Below are 15,550 nucleotides of genomic sequence, written 5' to 3' on the forward strand. Positions count from 1 at the left end.
TCATCCGTTATCCCTGGACAGATCTTAAAATTGTCTACCTAAAATACAATAAGAAGATTACAGTCGACAATACAAATATAAAAAGTAGTAAAACAGATAAAACTCTTCAAATATTGTAATTGTAAATGTACTGTTCTTATAAAGCACTTTTCTGGTCTAAAAGACTACTCAAATTGCTTTTTACATAGTACAGGGAACCCTTCAAAACGCATTCACACACTGTCGCGGGGCTGCCGTACAAGGTGCCACCTGCTCATCAGATACACACTCACACTATTACACACCGATGGCGCAGCATCGGGGGCAACTTGCCAGTGTCTTGCCAAAGGACACTTCAACATGGGACTGCAGGGGATTGAACCGCTAACCTTCGGATTGGCGACCGCTCTACCACCGAGCCACAGCCGCCCCTGTTGGTTCCTGTGTTATAATTGTTTTGTATAAAACCCTGAATGTTAAAGTGATTTGATTGAATGCGTTTACAGTAAGTGTTTGGTTGTTAAGTGTAACTGATGTAAAATGAGAGTTGAGACATGGTGATCCATATCAAGTGCTCTCATTTTTGAGTTGGTACATATGTGAAGGGATGAGGTGATTGTAGGTTAAACCTGATAAAGATCCATCGTGACTGTAAAACACTGTCATCTATGCTCAATAAAGGAGTGATTTCCTGTTCTAGCGCACATGATCTACAATTAATGTGTTGTGAATGGAAGTTCAATGACTTTGATTGACTTTTCCTAAACACCAACAATGACAGACTTGGAAAAACACAATCTTAAAAAATCTCTCTTGACTTTCAAACATCTCACTGCAAGATATCTGTGTCTGTCAGAGAGATGCTCTGCTGCATTAGGCTGACCTGGGGGTAGGAAGAGGATGATGTCACAGCGTGTTGATGTGCAGCCATGTTCGGGCCTCTTGGGAGCAAAGGCGAGGAGGAGGAGGAAGTGGAGGGCATGAAGGGGAGCGAGGCAGACATGTTGTTGAGGACTGACTGAGGCAGCGCTGAGCTCTGTCCCTGCTGACTGCTGGAGGTGGCAGCTGAAACACAACATGACAATTAATTGGTTCATACAGTAGGAAGTGATAAAAAGCACTGGCTGATGGCCTTCACTTTCCTGAGAAAATCTGTATTCCTTATCATTTGCACACTCTTCAAAATATTGCACCCAAACACAAAATGCTCAGGGACCACAGCCAGAAAAATGCATGGCATAAAAATACGATAAAGAGTAAAAGTATAGTATGTCATGAAAAAGATCATAGAAAATCATAGTGTCATATAAGTCATTAGAACGTCCTACTGTAGTATGCAGGGCTGTAGTCAAGTCCACCTTTGTCAAGAATATTTGGCGAGTCCAATGGCCGAGTCTGAGACAAGTCCGAGTCCAAATACCAACGAGTCCAAGAGGAGTCCGAGACAACGGAAGAGCGCCTTGAGTCTCAAGTTCTACAGCGCTGGTAGTACGTCTTAAACAATGTCATAAAAAGTAATAACATAGTACGTCATTAAAAAGTTTTTTAAAAAGTCACAGTAGTGTGTCATAAAAAAAGTTATATTATAGTATGCCATTAAAGTCACAAAAACATCATAGTCCTAAAAAAAGAAATTGTATTTTATGTTGTAAAACAAAGTCAGTATACAGTATTTCATAAAAATTAAAAACTCTTTAAAAAATGTCAGTGTAGTACGTCGTGAAAAATTTCATAAAGTCATGGTATAGTATGTCCTAAAAGTAAAAAAGTCAAAGTATAGTATGGCTTAAATGTTAAAGGAAGGACTAGTATGTTGTAAAATGTTACATAAAAAGTCATAGTATAGTATGTCATTAAAGAGTATTTAAAAAAAAAAAAAAAAAAAAAATGAAACCGACGGGGTTATTGACCATGTAGCTTGGAGCTGATTGTGCGTTTATAAACCAGTGTTTTCTACCTCCCCTCGTCTTCTGTGAACTAGGAGATGCCTTCCCCTGTCGTACGTTCCTTGACCCCCAATTCCTCTTTAGAGAGAGAAAAACCCCAGATAACAATAGTACTTACAGCTAGAGGCATATCACAGGAAAACTGGTAACAAAGTGCGGATGTTGCATAGCAATACATTACTGGAAGCAAGCGGCTGAAAACCGTGTTCCTAGTAATCTTTTTTTTGATGTGATGATATTTTTACAATACCTAGTTTCCGTCGAATGGCTTATCCCAAACAAACGATTGCCCCTGTGTAATGGGCTTAGATCTGGAACACCTTCCTCCATTCCACATCGCCTCTCCCTCAGCGTCAGGGCCCGGGGTCCCACAACGTGGTCAACCGTGTTGATCTCTCATGTGTCGATTCGGTCCTCTTTGAGCACCTTCAAGATCCCACGTCTTCCTCATGCCTTTCCTCTACCCTCCAGCATGCCCTGCCCGTAACACAAAACCATCCTTCCTCTTCTTTCAGGCCTCCTTCCGTTGATCCCTCCTCTGTTGACTTTCCTCTTAATTGTTCCTCTTTCCTCCCCTTCCCTCCTCTTCTCCTTGTCCTTCTCTCCTCCCCTTGTCTATCCTCCTTGTCCTTGTCCTTGTCCTTGCCTTGCCTTGTCCTTGTCCTTGTCCTCGCCTTCCCTCCCTCCCCCTGCCACCCGCTCCAACACCTTGTCCTCCACCCTAACTCGTCCGCCACACTCTTCTTACTATTGGTCTCTGACTCTTTCCTTGTGCTTGAAGACCGATTGAACCACCTCGGCTTCTTTTTATATGTTCTTAAACACCTGATTGGTGTGTCCCAATTACGCAAGCACGTGTTTTCCGTTGTCCCACCTGATGACTGGTGTTAGATCGTAGTCTTGTGAAGGTCGGTCTTTGCATACAGTCTTGCTTTGGCTGTTGCAAGGAATTGACTTCATAATAAATGTCTTGGTGTGTAATGGATGTTAAGTGGTGTTTATTGTTTTGCAATCACGTGTGTGTAGAGTTTTGCAACAAGTGTGATGTGGACAATGTAGCTTATAGTTTGTGCAAATATGCTGTGGTCTGATTTGTTGCTATCTTGATGGTAAATGGTTTATGTACAATAATATGCCTTAACTCTACTTTTAACTTTAGTTGTAACTCACGATTACAAAACATAACTGTAAGAATAACATGCCACGACTGAACGGATGTATTTCATCCATCATCAGCTTGCTCGTTCTTCGATACCGCTCATGCGACCTACCCCTCTGCTTCTCTACAGACCCGCTGATGGTGTTGGTGTGTGTGTTGTTTGTGTGTGTGTGTGGGTATGTGTGTGTGTGTGGGTCTTCGTGTGTGTGTGTGTTCCTGTGGTGTCCGTCTGTGTTCCTGTGTTTGTGTGTGGTGTGTGTGTATGTGTGTGGGTGTAGTGCTATGATTGTGGTGTTTTGACAGTCGTTGTGTGTCCTGTGTGTGTTTGTGTGTGTTTCGTGTGTGGTGTGTGTGTGTGTTAATACACTCCACTCCTAGGGACTTCACAGAATAGTTTGTTCCCAGTCACTTCATGCGCCACTAAGAACCCACAGTCATCTTTAGGTTCCAGGGGTAGACCTGCTCAGGACCCAGGAGTTGTGTGGGTGTGTGTGTGTGTGAATGATGTGTGTGGATGTGTGTTGATGTGTTGTGTGTAGTATGTTCTTGTGTTTCTGTGTGTGTCTGTGTGTGTCTGTGTGTGGTGTGTGTCCTGTGTTGTGGTGTGTGTGTCTGTTGTCCTTATGTGGCTTTGTGTCTGTGTAGTTTTGTCAGTGTGCTGCTGATCTGTGTTGTCCTCGTGTGTGGTGTGGTGTGGCTGTGTGTGTTCTGTGTGTGTCCTTGTGTGTGTGTGTCTGTGTGCTGTCTGTGTTTCTTGTTCTGGTGTTGTGTGTGTGTGTGTGTGTGTGTGTGTGGTGTGTGTGTGGTGTTTCTGGTTGAACCATCTGTCCCGGTCCGAACCCGCCCACGTTTCCTCTGATTGGGCCTCTACTGTACCCCAACCGCCGCGCGCGTGGGCCGAGGTCTGCAGCCCAAGGCCTGAGGGTTCCGATAGGGGCCGAGTGCAGGGTCTACACCAAGGGGCCGGCAGCGGGACATCCAGGTCCACCGTTAGGTACCAGTAAGACCCCAGGACCCTATTACCGCTTTACTGTGTACAAGTACTTAACCTGAGTCTAATACGTGATACGAATTCCTAGAGTACAATACTCAGGTACTACATCTCCTGAGTCCTATTGGTCATAGAACGAGAAGAACTTTTTCTAGCTCAATAAAGATTACAATAACTAAATACTCACATAAAAAATATCTTCAAGTATTAATATTTATGTATGTGTCGTGATAAATATGTGATTTCGTGTGTTTTTTTTCTTCCAGAGTGCAGCGTGGGTCGTGACAACTCCGATGACGCGAGTCATCGCCGGGGACAACGGGACTTCGATCGTGTATCCTATTCCCAACACCACAGGGACAATCCATCGTCTCCGTCTCCTGGGAGACACAGCGTCCCCCGCAAGGTGAGACCAGTCCCCCCCTCATATACTGCAGTATGTATATAAGTAGTAGTAGTTATCAGATTAGTACTAGTACTAGCATAGTAAGCTAGTAGTAGTAGTATAGTAGTGTAGTATTCAGTAGTAGTAGTAGTAGTAATAGAGCAGCTAGTAGTAGAGTCAGTATCAGTAGTAGTAAGTAAGCTAATACTTACTCCGTAGTAGTACTCGTAGCAGTATATGTAGTATATACGTAGTAGTGAAGCAGTAGTTATATAGTACTAGTAGTAGGATTAAGTAGTAGTCGCAGTAGATAAGTAGTAGTCGTAGATAATAGTAGTAGCCCAGTACAGTTTAGTACTTAGTAGTAGAGTATATGAGTCTTGTAGCTAAGTAAGTCATTATTCAGTAGTAGTCAGAAGTAGTAGTAGTAGTAGCAGTAGTAGTAGTAGATAGTAAGTAGTGCAGTAGTAGTAGTCAAGTAGTATATATAGTAGTAGTCTATTGTGCGCTGCTGTACAGCTATGCCTCTGTTTTTGGCTTCTCTGGTGAATGTCTGAGGGGTCCTGTGGGGTGTGTGTGTTGTGTGTGTTGTGTGTGTTTGGTGTGTGGTGTGGTGGTGTGTGTGTGTGTGGCGTGTGTGGTGGGTGTGTGCGCCGTGTGTCGTGTATACTTCGTCGTTTGTGTGTGTGTGTGTGTGTCTAGTGTATGTGTGTGTGTCCTGTTTCGCTGTCTGTGTGCTTGTGTGTTGTTGTGTGTCGTGTTATGGTGTCGTGTGTCCTGTTGTGTGTGTGTGTGTGTTCTACTATTTGTACGTCTATGTGTGTTGTGTGTGTCTGTGTGTGTGTGTGTGTTGTTGTGTGTGTCCGTGTGTTGTGTCAGGTGTGGTGTGTGTGTGTGCACTTTTACAGTCCTGCGTGTAGAGGTCCAGCGTGAGCGAGGAGGCGGGCCTGCCAGAGGTTCGGGCCTGGGGCCACCAGGTCTGGAGACGGGGTCGCGGTGGTGAGGATGCTGACTCCGTGACGTATAGGCACTCGGCACGAGAGGTGGTGAGACATCTGTACGTGCCCGATACGACTCACCCAGCCACGGACCAATCAGAAACACTCACTGTCTTATTTGTAACCGACCAGGCTCTTCTTTCTTTCTTCTATTCTACCTTATAGGTTTGAATAGTTCTTAGTTTCTGAGTCCACATGGGACGTCTCACCTTTGTCTCGTGTACCTCCAAGCAGTATCCGTCCCAGCAAGCTGTCTCCATCGAGGCGCACCGTCCCCCGGCTCATGATCGATTGTGACGAATCAGCCGGGTCACCGGGTCCATGTGACGTCCGGTACTGTGCAGCCCCCCGGCACCGGGGCTGAACTACGCCGTCCACGTCATCTGTGACGAACGATGCATTAGTGGACAGTCCCTTCATTGCTCACCACCGTCCCTGCAAGCCAGCGACGGCCTCTTCTCCAGACAACAGCGTGATTAAACCTGCTTGCTAATGTCCCCTCTATTGTGTCTCCTAATCTCCCCTCTACTAATCTCTTCTATGTCCCTCTACTAATGTCTCTCTAGTCCTCTACTAAGTCTCTCTAATGTCCCTCTAAGTCTCGGTACGGCCCTCTAATGTCTCTCTACGGTGCCCTACTACTAATAGTCTCAGTCCATAAATGTCCGCCTCTAGGAACTAATCGTCCTCTAATTTCCCTCTGCAACATGTCCTCTCTATGTCCACCCGAATGGTCCCTCTACTACTGTCTCTCTAATGTCCCTCTACAATGTCTCTCTAATGCTACCCTCAGACGAATGTCTTCCTCTAAGGCTCCTAATGTCCCTCGAGCATAAGTGCCCCGTCTCTAATGTGCCCGTCTAAAGGCTCTGTAGCCTTTAAAATCAAAAGTCTACATCCATAATAGTCCCTACTAAGCCCTCTACTAATGTCTACTCTACTGTGTCTCTCTACTGTTGTCATCCCCCTGTTCTCTCCTCTCTACGTTGTCTCTCTACTTTGTCCCTCTAACCTGTTGTCCAGTTACTGTTGTGCGATCCTCCCTATTTCTACATCACCTGTTGTGCCTGTTGTGTCACCTCATCATGACACTACAAGAGGATTGTTGCGAACCCCTGCTGAACGTTCGCTGAGAGACCTGCATCGTTACATATTATCCAATTGATAGCTGCAGCTTCTGTTCGGTTAGTCCCTCACGGAGCAGACTGCTCCTACTCAGCCAGACACCATCGGATGTCTCCTAGGGTCTGAATGTCTCCCCGGTCTGCATTGGTCTCCCAGATGTTCTGATGCTCCCCCAGAGTCGGAATGAATGTCTCCCAGGGTCGCAATGTCCCCCAGAGTCATGAAATGAATAGGTCTCCCAGGTTGTGCATGAATGCTCACCCACACTGAGAACTGAAGGCATGGCCGCCCAGGGTCTGAACTCGCCCGGGTCTGACTCGTATCCAGGGATCTGAATTCTCCCAGTGTCTGACTGTCCACCGTCCCAGGGTTCTGATGTACTCCCATGGGTCTGAATGTCTCCCATGTCTCGACTGTGTCCCCGGAGTCTGGATGTGCCTCCCCATGGGTCGTTAATGTGCTCCCCCCCCCCGCTCCACAGTGTCTGACTTTGTACCCAGGGGTCTATGTCTCCCAGGGTCTGAATGTCTCCCAGGGTCTGAACGTCTCCCAGGGTCTGACTGATTACTCCTGGTCTCGAACCAGGTGAAGTTTTACTGGCTCCTGGTCCTGGAGCCTCTCGTTTTGCATATCGTTCACAACACCTGCAGCTTCACCATCGAGACGGACGGGGGCGGGACGAGTACACTGAAGATCTACGCTCAGGTAGAGAGACAGTATTTATATATATATATATATATATCAATCTGAATATATAATACATAGGCTTAATACACACACCAGTGTGCTGTATATGTCTATCTCTATATATAATTACACTACACACACTTGTGTAACAGTATATAAGACTTGTATACAGTTGGTGTTAATATGTATTATTACAGATAGCCTACCCAACTGTATACAGTCATATATATACTGCTTACAACAGTGGGTAATAATCTTATTTAACGGTACCCTGCTATTTATCAAGTTCGCCCTTAGAGATCATGGAGGTTCTGTGGCCTCGTAGGTGCGATTTCCCTGGGAGAGACATGTCCACGTCAAGACATGTCGCACTGGCGAGAGACATGTCCACTGTGAGAGACATGTCCACTGTGAGAGAACATGTCCACTGTGAGAGACATAATCTAAAAAACATCCCGAATCACATTGTATGATTTATTAACTATTTATATTTGTACATCGCAGCTGTACTAGTATTTTTACCGCACCTGAGTCGAGATCCATCGGTTTAAATATCGGGTCCAGCAGCCTTTACTGGTTCGCAACGGTATCCTGTAGGTCCTAGTGCACCACTCGACACCCTGCATGAGCTATTCTGGCCCCCCCATCCACACGTCTTAATACAAGTAGCAGCGTGTTAATCTATATTTTTCCTCACTGTTACAATATAAATATATTTTTATTAATTTTCTAATATGTGTGCCTGTGTGTGTGTGGTGTGTGTGTGGTGTGGTGCTGTGTGTCATATCTGTGATGTGTGGGTTGTGTGTGTGGGTGTGTGTGTGTTGTGTGTGTGCTTGTGGTTGCATCTGTGTGGTGTGGTGTGTTTGGCCTCTGTGTGTGTGTTATGTGTGAATGGATGTGTTGTGTGTGCACTATTCTGTGTGTGTAGTGTTGTGTGTGTGTGATCTGTGTGTGTGTGTGTGTCTGTGTGTGTGGTGTTCTATATCTGTGTGTGTGTGAGTGTGTGGGTGTGTGGTTTCTGTATATCGGTTGGTGTGTCTGGTGTGTGTTGTTGTAGTGAGTTGGTGTGTTGCGTAGTACGTATATCTGTTGTGTTGTTTGTGTGTAGTGTGTAGGTTCTGTGTGGTGGGTAGTGTATCATCTGTGTGTGTAGGATGTGTGTATATCTAGTGTGTTGTGTGTTGTTGTGTGTGGGTGCTGTGTGTATGTGTGTGTAAGTCTGTGTGTGTGGTGACTCGTGTGTGTGTGTATATCTTGTGTGTGTGTTGTGTGTATATCATGTTTGTGTGTTGTGTGTGTGTAGTAGTTGTGTGTGTGTGTCAATGGTGTGTGTGTGATGTGTGTGGTGTGTGTATGTGTGTGGTGTGTTGTGTGTATGTATGTGTGTGTGTTGTGCTGTGATGTGAATTGGCTGTGTGTGTGTGAGTGTGTGTGTTGTGTAACTATCGTGTGTGTGCGTGTTGATGTGTATGTTGTGTGTGTAGATCTGTGTGTGTTTGTGTGTTGTGTGTGTGTTGTGTGTGTGTGTGTGTGTGTGTGTGTGTGTGTGTGTTGTTGTGTGGTCAGGATGCTGAGGGGTTCCCCATCTAGAAACACTAGGACTCAGAGTAACGGGCGACACTTATTTACTTCTCCTTGCGGTTTGACCGTCCCAACCCCTACCAGACCCCTTGTCAACACAAAACCATCATCATCACCTGGTGTGGGTCAAACGTACCCCCACAGCCCTTCAGGGTACACACACACTACTCATCCACACACTCACTCAACTACAGCACACTACGTGCACACACACACATCACACAATTAATTCACACTGTCACCCTGACATGGTTGTTTGTAACACACAAGTGTAAATTTTAATTTCCCCAAAGGGGATTATAACGAGCATACATATGAATGGAGGAATGAACATGATGATTAATTATTAATCGTGAATCCCTAGCTGGTTCCGGTCCGTGCGGTGGCGTGCGGTCCTGATCGGCGAGGCAGCCCACCCAGAGAAGGTGAAGGTCCTACGGTCGCCGGTTGGAGAATACGGGCCTGAAGGCCCGAAGCCTACACACTCCTAGCTCACGGGGAACTTGCTAGCGGAGCGGGCCTATGGTGGGTCTCCATGGGGGGGACTCGCCGTGCGGCGGGCAGGGTGGGTCTCCATGGGGGGGGACTGGTCCATCGAGGCGGGCCAGTGGGTCTCCATGGGGGGTTCATCTGAAGCGAGGTCGTGAGCCAGGGTTTGGTCTCCATGTGGGGGTGTGGGAGACCAGGGAGGATCTCGCAATGGGGTGGCGGTTCTGCGCGAGCGGGCGCAGGGGTGTCTTCCATTGGGGGTGGGGGACAGGGTGGGTCTCCAGGTGGGGTGACGGGTGGGTCCACTCATGGGGGGTTCTGCAGCGAGGTCGGGCCAGGGTGGGTCTCCATGGGTTGGGTGACCGGGGGGTCCTCCATGGGGGGGGGGGACAGGGTGGGTACCTCCATTGGGGGGGTGTCCGCCGCGAGCGGCCAGGTGGGTCTCCATTGGGGGTGGGGGACAGGGTGGTCCTCCATGGGTGGGGGACATGGCGGGTCTCCAGTGGGGGTTCTGGGCAGCGAGGTCGGAGCCAGGGTGGTCTCCATTTGGGGGTGGGGGACATGGTGGGAGAGCCATAGTGTCTCGTAGTCATCAAATATTGAATAGCCGAGATGTTAGATCTCCAACATGTAAGAAGACGGGCCGTGCTCTATGTGTAGAAGCGAAGGATTTGGGATATTAATCGAGTGGATGCATGAATGGTGATACGAATTAGTATGATGATGATGACGATGATCATGACGGCGTGGTGCCTTCAGGGGACGTCAGCATCGGGATCAAGTGTGCGCCGGGCGTGGTCGGCCCGGCCGAGGCCGACATCGACTTCGACATCATCAAGAACGACAACGACACGTTCACGGTGAAGTACACCCCCCCGGGGGCGGGGCAGTACACCATCATGGTGCTGTTCGCCGACCAGGTGGTCCCCCCCCCCCCCCCCCCTCTGCAGAGATACATATGATGGCAGCTTGAGCGCCTGTTAATACCTTAGCAATCCTCTTATCTTTGATGTTACAACAGAATTCACAGCGCCTTCCGAATAAAGTGCTCCTTCCCTGATTGCATCAAGTTCCGCGCTGATGGCCTTGACTCAGCAAGGACAGGATAGTTGGGTCAGGTCTACTTCCTGTTCCACACACGTTAAAGAGGACCTGGGGCGCCCGGATAGTTCAGTTGGTAGAGCGGGCGCCCGTTTATTCTTGACTTGACTATTTTGTCTCTCTTTTATGTTTAATTAACTAATTTAAAAGAAATCTTTGACATTGCTCCATTTTTATATCCACCCCCCACCAAACCCACCAGACTCCATGTAACTATCACTTACTTTTATGGTCGTGTGTATAAGCAGCATCTTCTTCCACCAGACTCCATTGTAAATAATCACTACTTTTATGCGTGTATATAGCAGCATATCTCCACAAGCTCCATGTTAAAATCAATCACATACTCTTTTAAGTCGTTTATAGAGCAGCTTCTACCACCCAGACTCCATGTAAATAATCTACTACTTTTATAGCGTGTTATACGCGCATCTATCTCAACGACTCCTGTAAATAATCCTATTTTAGCGTGGTATAGAGCAGCATATCTCCACCAGACCGCCATGTAATAATCACTAACTTTTTAGCGTGGAAGAGCAGCATATCTCCACTAGACTCCATTAAACTAATCACTTTACTTTTAGCGATGTAAGAGCAGGTCGATCTCCACCGACTCCAGGGATAAATAATCACGTCACTACTTTTAGTGTGTATAAGAGCACATCCTCTACACAGACTCCCTGTACTAATCCTGCTTTGTATGCGTGTATAGAGCATCATATCTCTAACCATAGACCTCCATGTAAACTAATCCTACTTTTAGCGTGTATAGGCAGCATATCTCCCACAGACGCCATGTAATAATCACGTACTTTTAGCGTGCTATAGAGCATCATATCTCCACCAGACTCCATGTAATATCACTACTTGTAGCAGTATAGAGGCATCATATATCCACCAGATCCATTTCAATAATCACTACGTTTAGCATGTCTTGAGCAGCATATCTCCACCAGACCCTCCATGCGTAAAATATCACTACTTTTTAGCGTGTAAGAGCAGCATATCTCCACCAGACTACCATGTAATCCATCACTACTCTTAGCGTGTATAGAGACACATATCTCCACCAACTCCATGTAAATAATCACTACTTTAGCGTGTATAGACGCAGCATAATCTCCACCTAACTCCATGTAGGTATTCTGGCTCCTGATTTCTTTGTGCTCGTACACATCTTATTTTTGATTTTTTGGCGTCTGCTCTGGACATACATGTTTCATTTGTGCTGTTGATACGTACAATCTGATTGCCAGCTTGTTGGTGAGGTATGCAGGCTCCGTCTCCACGGCTACGTTTTGGTGTTTACGCGTTGATTTGAAGCCTAAAGTGATCTCGAAGCAGGGGGAATGAGAGGGGAAACACATGAGCAGGGGGAAGAGAGGGGGAAACACCATAGCATGCGGGAATGAGAGTCGGGAACACCATAGCAGGGTAATGAGATGGGGAAACACCAGTATGGGGAATGAGAGGGGAAACACAGTGATCAGGTGGAATGAGAGGGGAACACCAGAGCAGGGTGCATGAGAGGGGTGGGAACACCAGAGCAGGGGGGAATGACAGGGGAACAGCAGAGCAGGGGGAATGAGAGGGGGAACAGCAGGAGCAGGGGGAGTAGGGGGAACAGCTAGGCATCGGCGGGAATGAGAGGGAAAAAACACAGAGCATAGTGAATGAGAGGTGGAAACCCCAGACGCGATGGTGAATGAGAGGGTAACACCCATAACAGGGGGTAATGAGAGTGCAGAGCAGGGGATGATGACGTGAAGTTAACTGTCTTTCTGATTTCTGCAGGGGTGGAGGTGGGCAAACCGACCCACTTCACCATCTACACCAAGGGAGCCGGCAAAGCCGAACCGGAGGTCCACTTCACCGCCGCGGCTAACGGCGCCGCGGCTAACGGCGACGCGGCTAACGGCGACGCGGCTAACGACGACGTCGTCCGCGACTTCGAGATCATCGACAACCACGACTACTCCTACACCGCCCGCTACACCGCCGTCCAGCAGGCAGGCAGCTCTTATTATTATTATTATTATTATTATTATTATTATTATTATTATTATTATTATTATTATTATTATTATTATTATTATTAGAAGAAACCAAAATAAGGGTAAGCTGCAGTTGCTGGTGCTACAACCTAGTTGACATAGATGCTAACGCTGAAATTGTTGATAACATTCATGCTAACGCTACCTGACACTACCACCGGAGCTAGTCTGCATGCTACAACACGTCTACTGCTAGCTGACATGTACGAACCGACTCGTCTCATCCATGATGACCTACACAGAACTGCTTCGCTGCTCGCTAACCGCTGCTAGCTGATGCTAACAGCTGTCTCTTGCAGGGCAAACATGCTCCGTTGTCCCGTTGCAATGGTGCATTGGGCGGCGCCGCCCTATCCCTAAGAGACCCACCTCAGCGCTCACGATGGGCCTGACCCCATCACCTCTGCGTCCTCAGCGGGTCCCAACAGTTTACACAAGGTCTGAACAACCGTGAGTACAGTGACATGAAGTCTCAGCAGACGAAGTCATCATCAGACAGGACGTCATATCAACAATGATTGATCAGCGTTCAGGTTGAAGTCAGTCAAAAATTTCCTGAAAAATTTTGTGTCGTGTGTGTGTATAACGCTAAACCTCCTGTGTTTGATAGTCATGTGTGGTGTCTTTGTGCGTGTGGTGCGTGGTATGTGTCTGTGGTTGCGTGTGTGTGTGTGCATGTCCTGTGTTCGTGGGGTGTGCGTGTGTATGTGATGTGTGTTCTGTGGTGTGTGCCTTGTGATGTCAGTGTGTGGTGTGTGATGTCTACTGTGTGTGGGTTTCTGTCGTGTACTGTGTGATGTAGGCGTCTCTTGTGTTGTCTTGTAGTGTCTGTTGTGCGTGTGTCTGCTGTGTGCGGTGGTGCTCGGTGTGTGTGTCGTGTGCGTAGTGTGTCGGTGTGCGTGTGTGGTGTGTCTGTGTGTGGTGCTGTGTGTGCTAGTGTTCTGATGTTTGCGGTGTGTGTGTTTTGCATGTCTGTGTGCGTGTGTGTGCGTAGTGGTGTCTCTGTGTGTGTGGGTGTGTCTGTGTGTGTGTGTGAATGTGTGTGTGTGCATGTCTCTTCTGTGTGTCGGTGTGTGTGTCTCTCTGGTGGTGTGGGTGTTAGTGTGTGCGTCTGTGGTGTGTTGTGTACTATGTTGTGTGTTTGTGCTGTGTGTAGTGTGTGTGTGCGTCGTGTGTGTGTGTGCTGGTGTGCGCGTCTGTGTCTTTTTGTGTGGTGTCTCTCTGTGGGTGGTGTGTGTGTGTGCGTGTGTGTGTGTGTGTTTCGTGTGTGTGTGTGTCTCTGTGTGTGCGTGTGTGTAGTTGTGTGTGTGGTGTTCCCTGTGTGTGTGTGTGTAGCTGTGTGGTCTCTGTGTGTGGGCGTCTGTGTGTGTGTGTGTGTTGTGTTTGTGTTTCTGGTCTCTGGTGTGTGTTGTGTGTGCTTCGGTGTGTGTGTGCGTCTAGTGTGTGTGTGTTGTGTGGGTGTGTGTGTTTCTGTGTACTCGTGTGTGGGTGTGTGCTCTGTGTTGTGTGTGTGTGTGTGTGTGTGTTCTCTGTGGTCTGTGATCCCTGTGTGTGTGTGTGGTGCGTCCTGTGTGGTGTGTGTGATGTGTGTGTGGTGTGTGTAGAGGTGGACGTGGGGGGGGAGAGGAGTTCACCGTCTCTACCTGGGTTCGGAGGGTCAGGGTCACCTGGACGTGAAGCATCACGTCGCCGTCCGTGGCCGACCAACCCCTGCATCTGTAGACTGGCTCAGCCAATCAGACGCACACGGTGAAGTACATCCCCCCCGAGGAGGGACAGTACAGAGTGGAACGTCCAGCCCGAGGACCCCCCGTCCGCAGAAGTCCCTTCACCGTGGAGGGTGTCCTCCCCCCCGACCCGTCCAAGGTGACGCGTTGTTACATCATCTCTGTCTCTCTCTCTCCCTCTCTCTCTCTGTCTCTGTCTCTCCCTCTCTCTCTCTCTCTCTGTCTCTGTCTCTCTGTCTCTGTCTGTGATTATGATATTGGACTAGTCCACATTGTTGTAGTTTGACCCCCCTGTGATTAGGATATTGGACTAGTCCACATTGTTGTAGTTTGACCCCCCTGTGATTAGGATATTGGACTAGTCCCCGTTGTCCCGTTTCCTGTCTAGGTGCGAGCCTACGTCCCGGGCCTGCAGGGGGGGGTTGTGGGTAAACCGGCGGCCTTCGCCATCGACACCAAGGGGGCGGGGACCGGCGGTCTGGGCCTGACGGTGGAGGGACCCTGCGAGGCCAAGATCGAGTGCCAGGACAACGGGGACGGGTCCTGCTCCGTGTCCTACCTGCCCACCGAGCCTGGCGAGTACGCCATCCACATCCTGTTCGCCGAGGTCCACGTCCCCGGGTCCCCGTTCCGGGCCGCGGTGCGGCCGGCGTTCGACCCCGGCCGGGTGACGGCCAGCGGGCCGGGCCTGGAGGGGGGGCGGGTCCGCGAGGACGGGGTCTTCACGGTGGACTGCTCCAAGGCCGGCGAGGCGGAGCTCAGCGTGGACGTGGTGTCGGACTCGGGCGCCAGCGCGGCCGTGAGCGTGCACGACAACGGCGACGGCACGCACGCCGTCACCTACCTGGCGCAGGTGCACGGCGGCTACACCGTTACCATCCTGTACGGGGCCGCCCCGCCGTTTGCCTGGTCCCCCGCCCGCGTCACAGATGTAGCCGGCGGACCCAGCGGGGTGAAGGTCCCGGGCCGGGGGTGGAGCCCCGGGGTGAGTCTGGGTGGGGGAGGTGCTTTGTGTATGTGTGTGTTGTTCGTGTCTGTGTGGTGTGTGTTGTGTGTGTGTGTGTGTGGTGTGGTGTGTGTCTGTGTGTCTCTGTGTCTGTGTGATTCTGTGTGTGTGCATCGTGTGCAGTGTGTGTGTGTGTGTGTCGTGCGTGTGTGTGTGCTCGTGTGTGTGTGTGTTCGGTTACTGTGTGTGGGTGGTCTGGGTTGTCTGTGTTATTCTTTGCTGTGTTTGTTGTGCCTGTGTGTGATAGGTGTGTGTCTGTGTCTGGGGGTGTGGGTGATGTTTGTGGGTGATCTGTGATGGCTTCTGTCCCATCATTCTC

The 15,550-nt window shown here is 48.8% G+C and overlaps 1 protein-coding gene and 1 long non-coding RNA gene across 2 annotated transcripts in view; one reads left to right on the forward strand and one right to left on the reverse strand.

Moving 5' to 3' along the window:
• Positions 1 to 6: 6 nt before the first annotated feature.
• The window catches only part of si:ch211-67e16.4 (uncharacterized), a 31,379-nt gene continuing 15,835 nt past the window's right edge, over positions 7 to 15,550 (reverse strand). Inside the window, exon 10 of the mRNA XM_032515403.1 lies at positions 7 to 1,044. Within this exon, the coding sequence (XP_032371294.1) occupies positions 809 to 1,044 (236 nt within the window). The 3' untranslated portion in view covers positions 7 to 808. The remainder of the gene's footprint in view (positions 1,045 to 15,550) is intronic.
• On the forward strand, positions 12,837 to 14,861 carry LOC116689086 (uncharacterized). Its single transcript, XR_004331916.1, has 3 exons — positions 12,837 to 12,948; positions 14,103 to 14,364; positions 14,614 to 14,861. It is a non-coding gene; the product is annotated as an uncharacterized LOC116689086 (long non-coding RNA).

Source organism: Etheostoma spectabile, chromosome 5 (genome assembly GCF_008692095.1).
Source record: "Etheostoma spectabile isolate EspeVRDwgs_2016 chromosome 5, UIUC_Espe_1.0, whole genome shotgun sequence".
In the NCBI taxonomy this organism is placed as follows: Eukaryota; Metazoa; Chordata; class Actinopteri; order Perciformes; family Percidae; genus Etheostoma; species Etheostoma spectabile.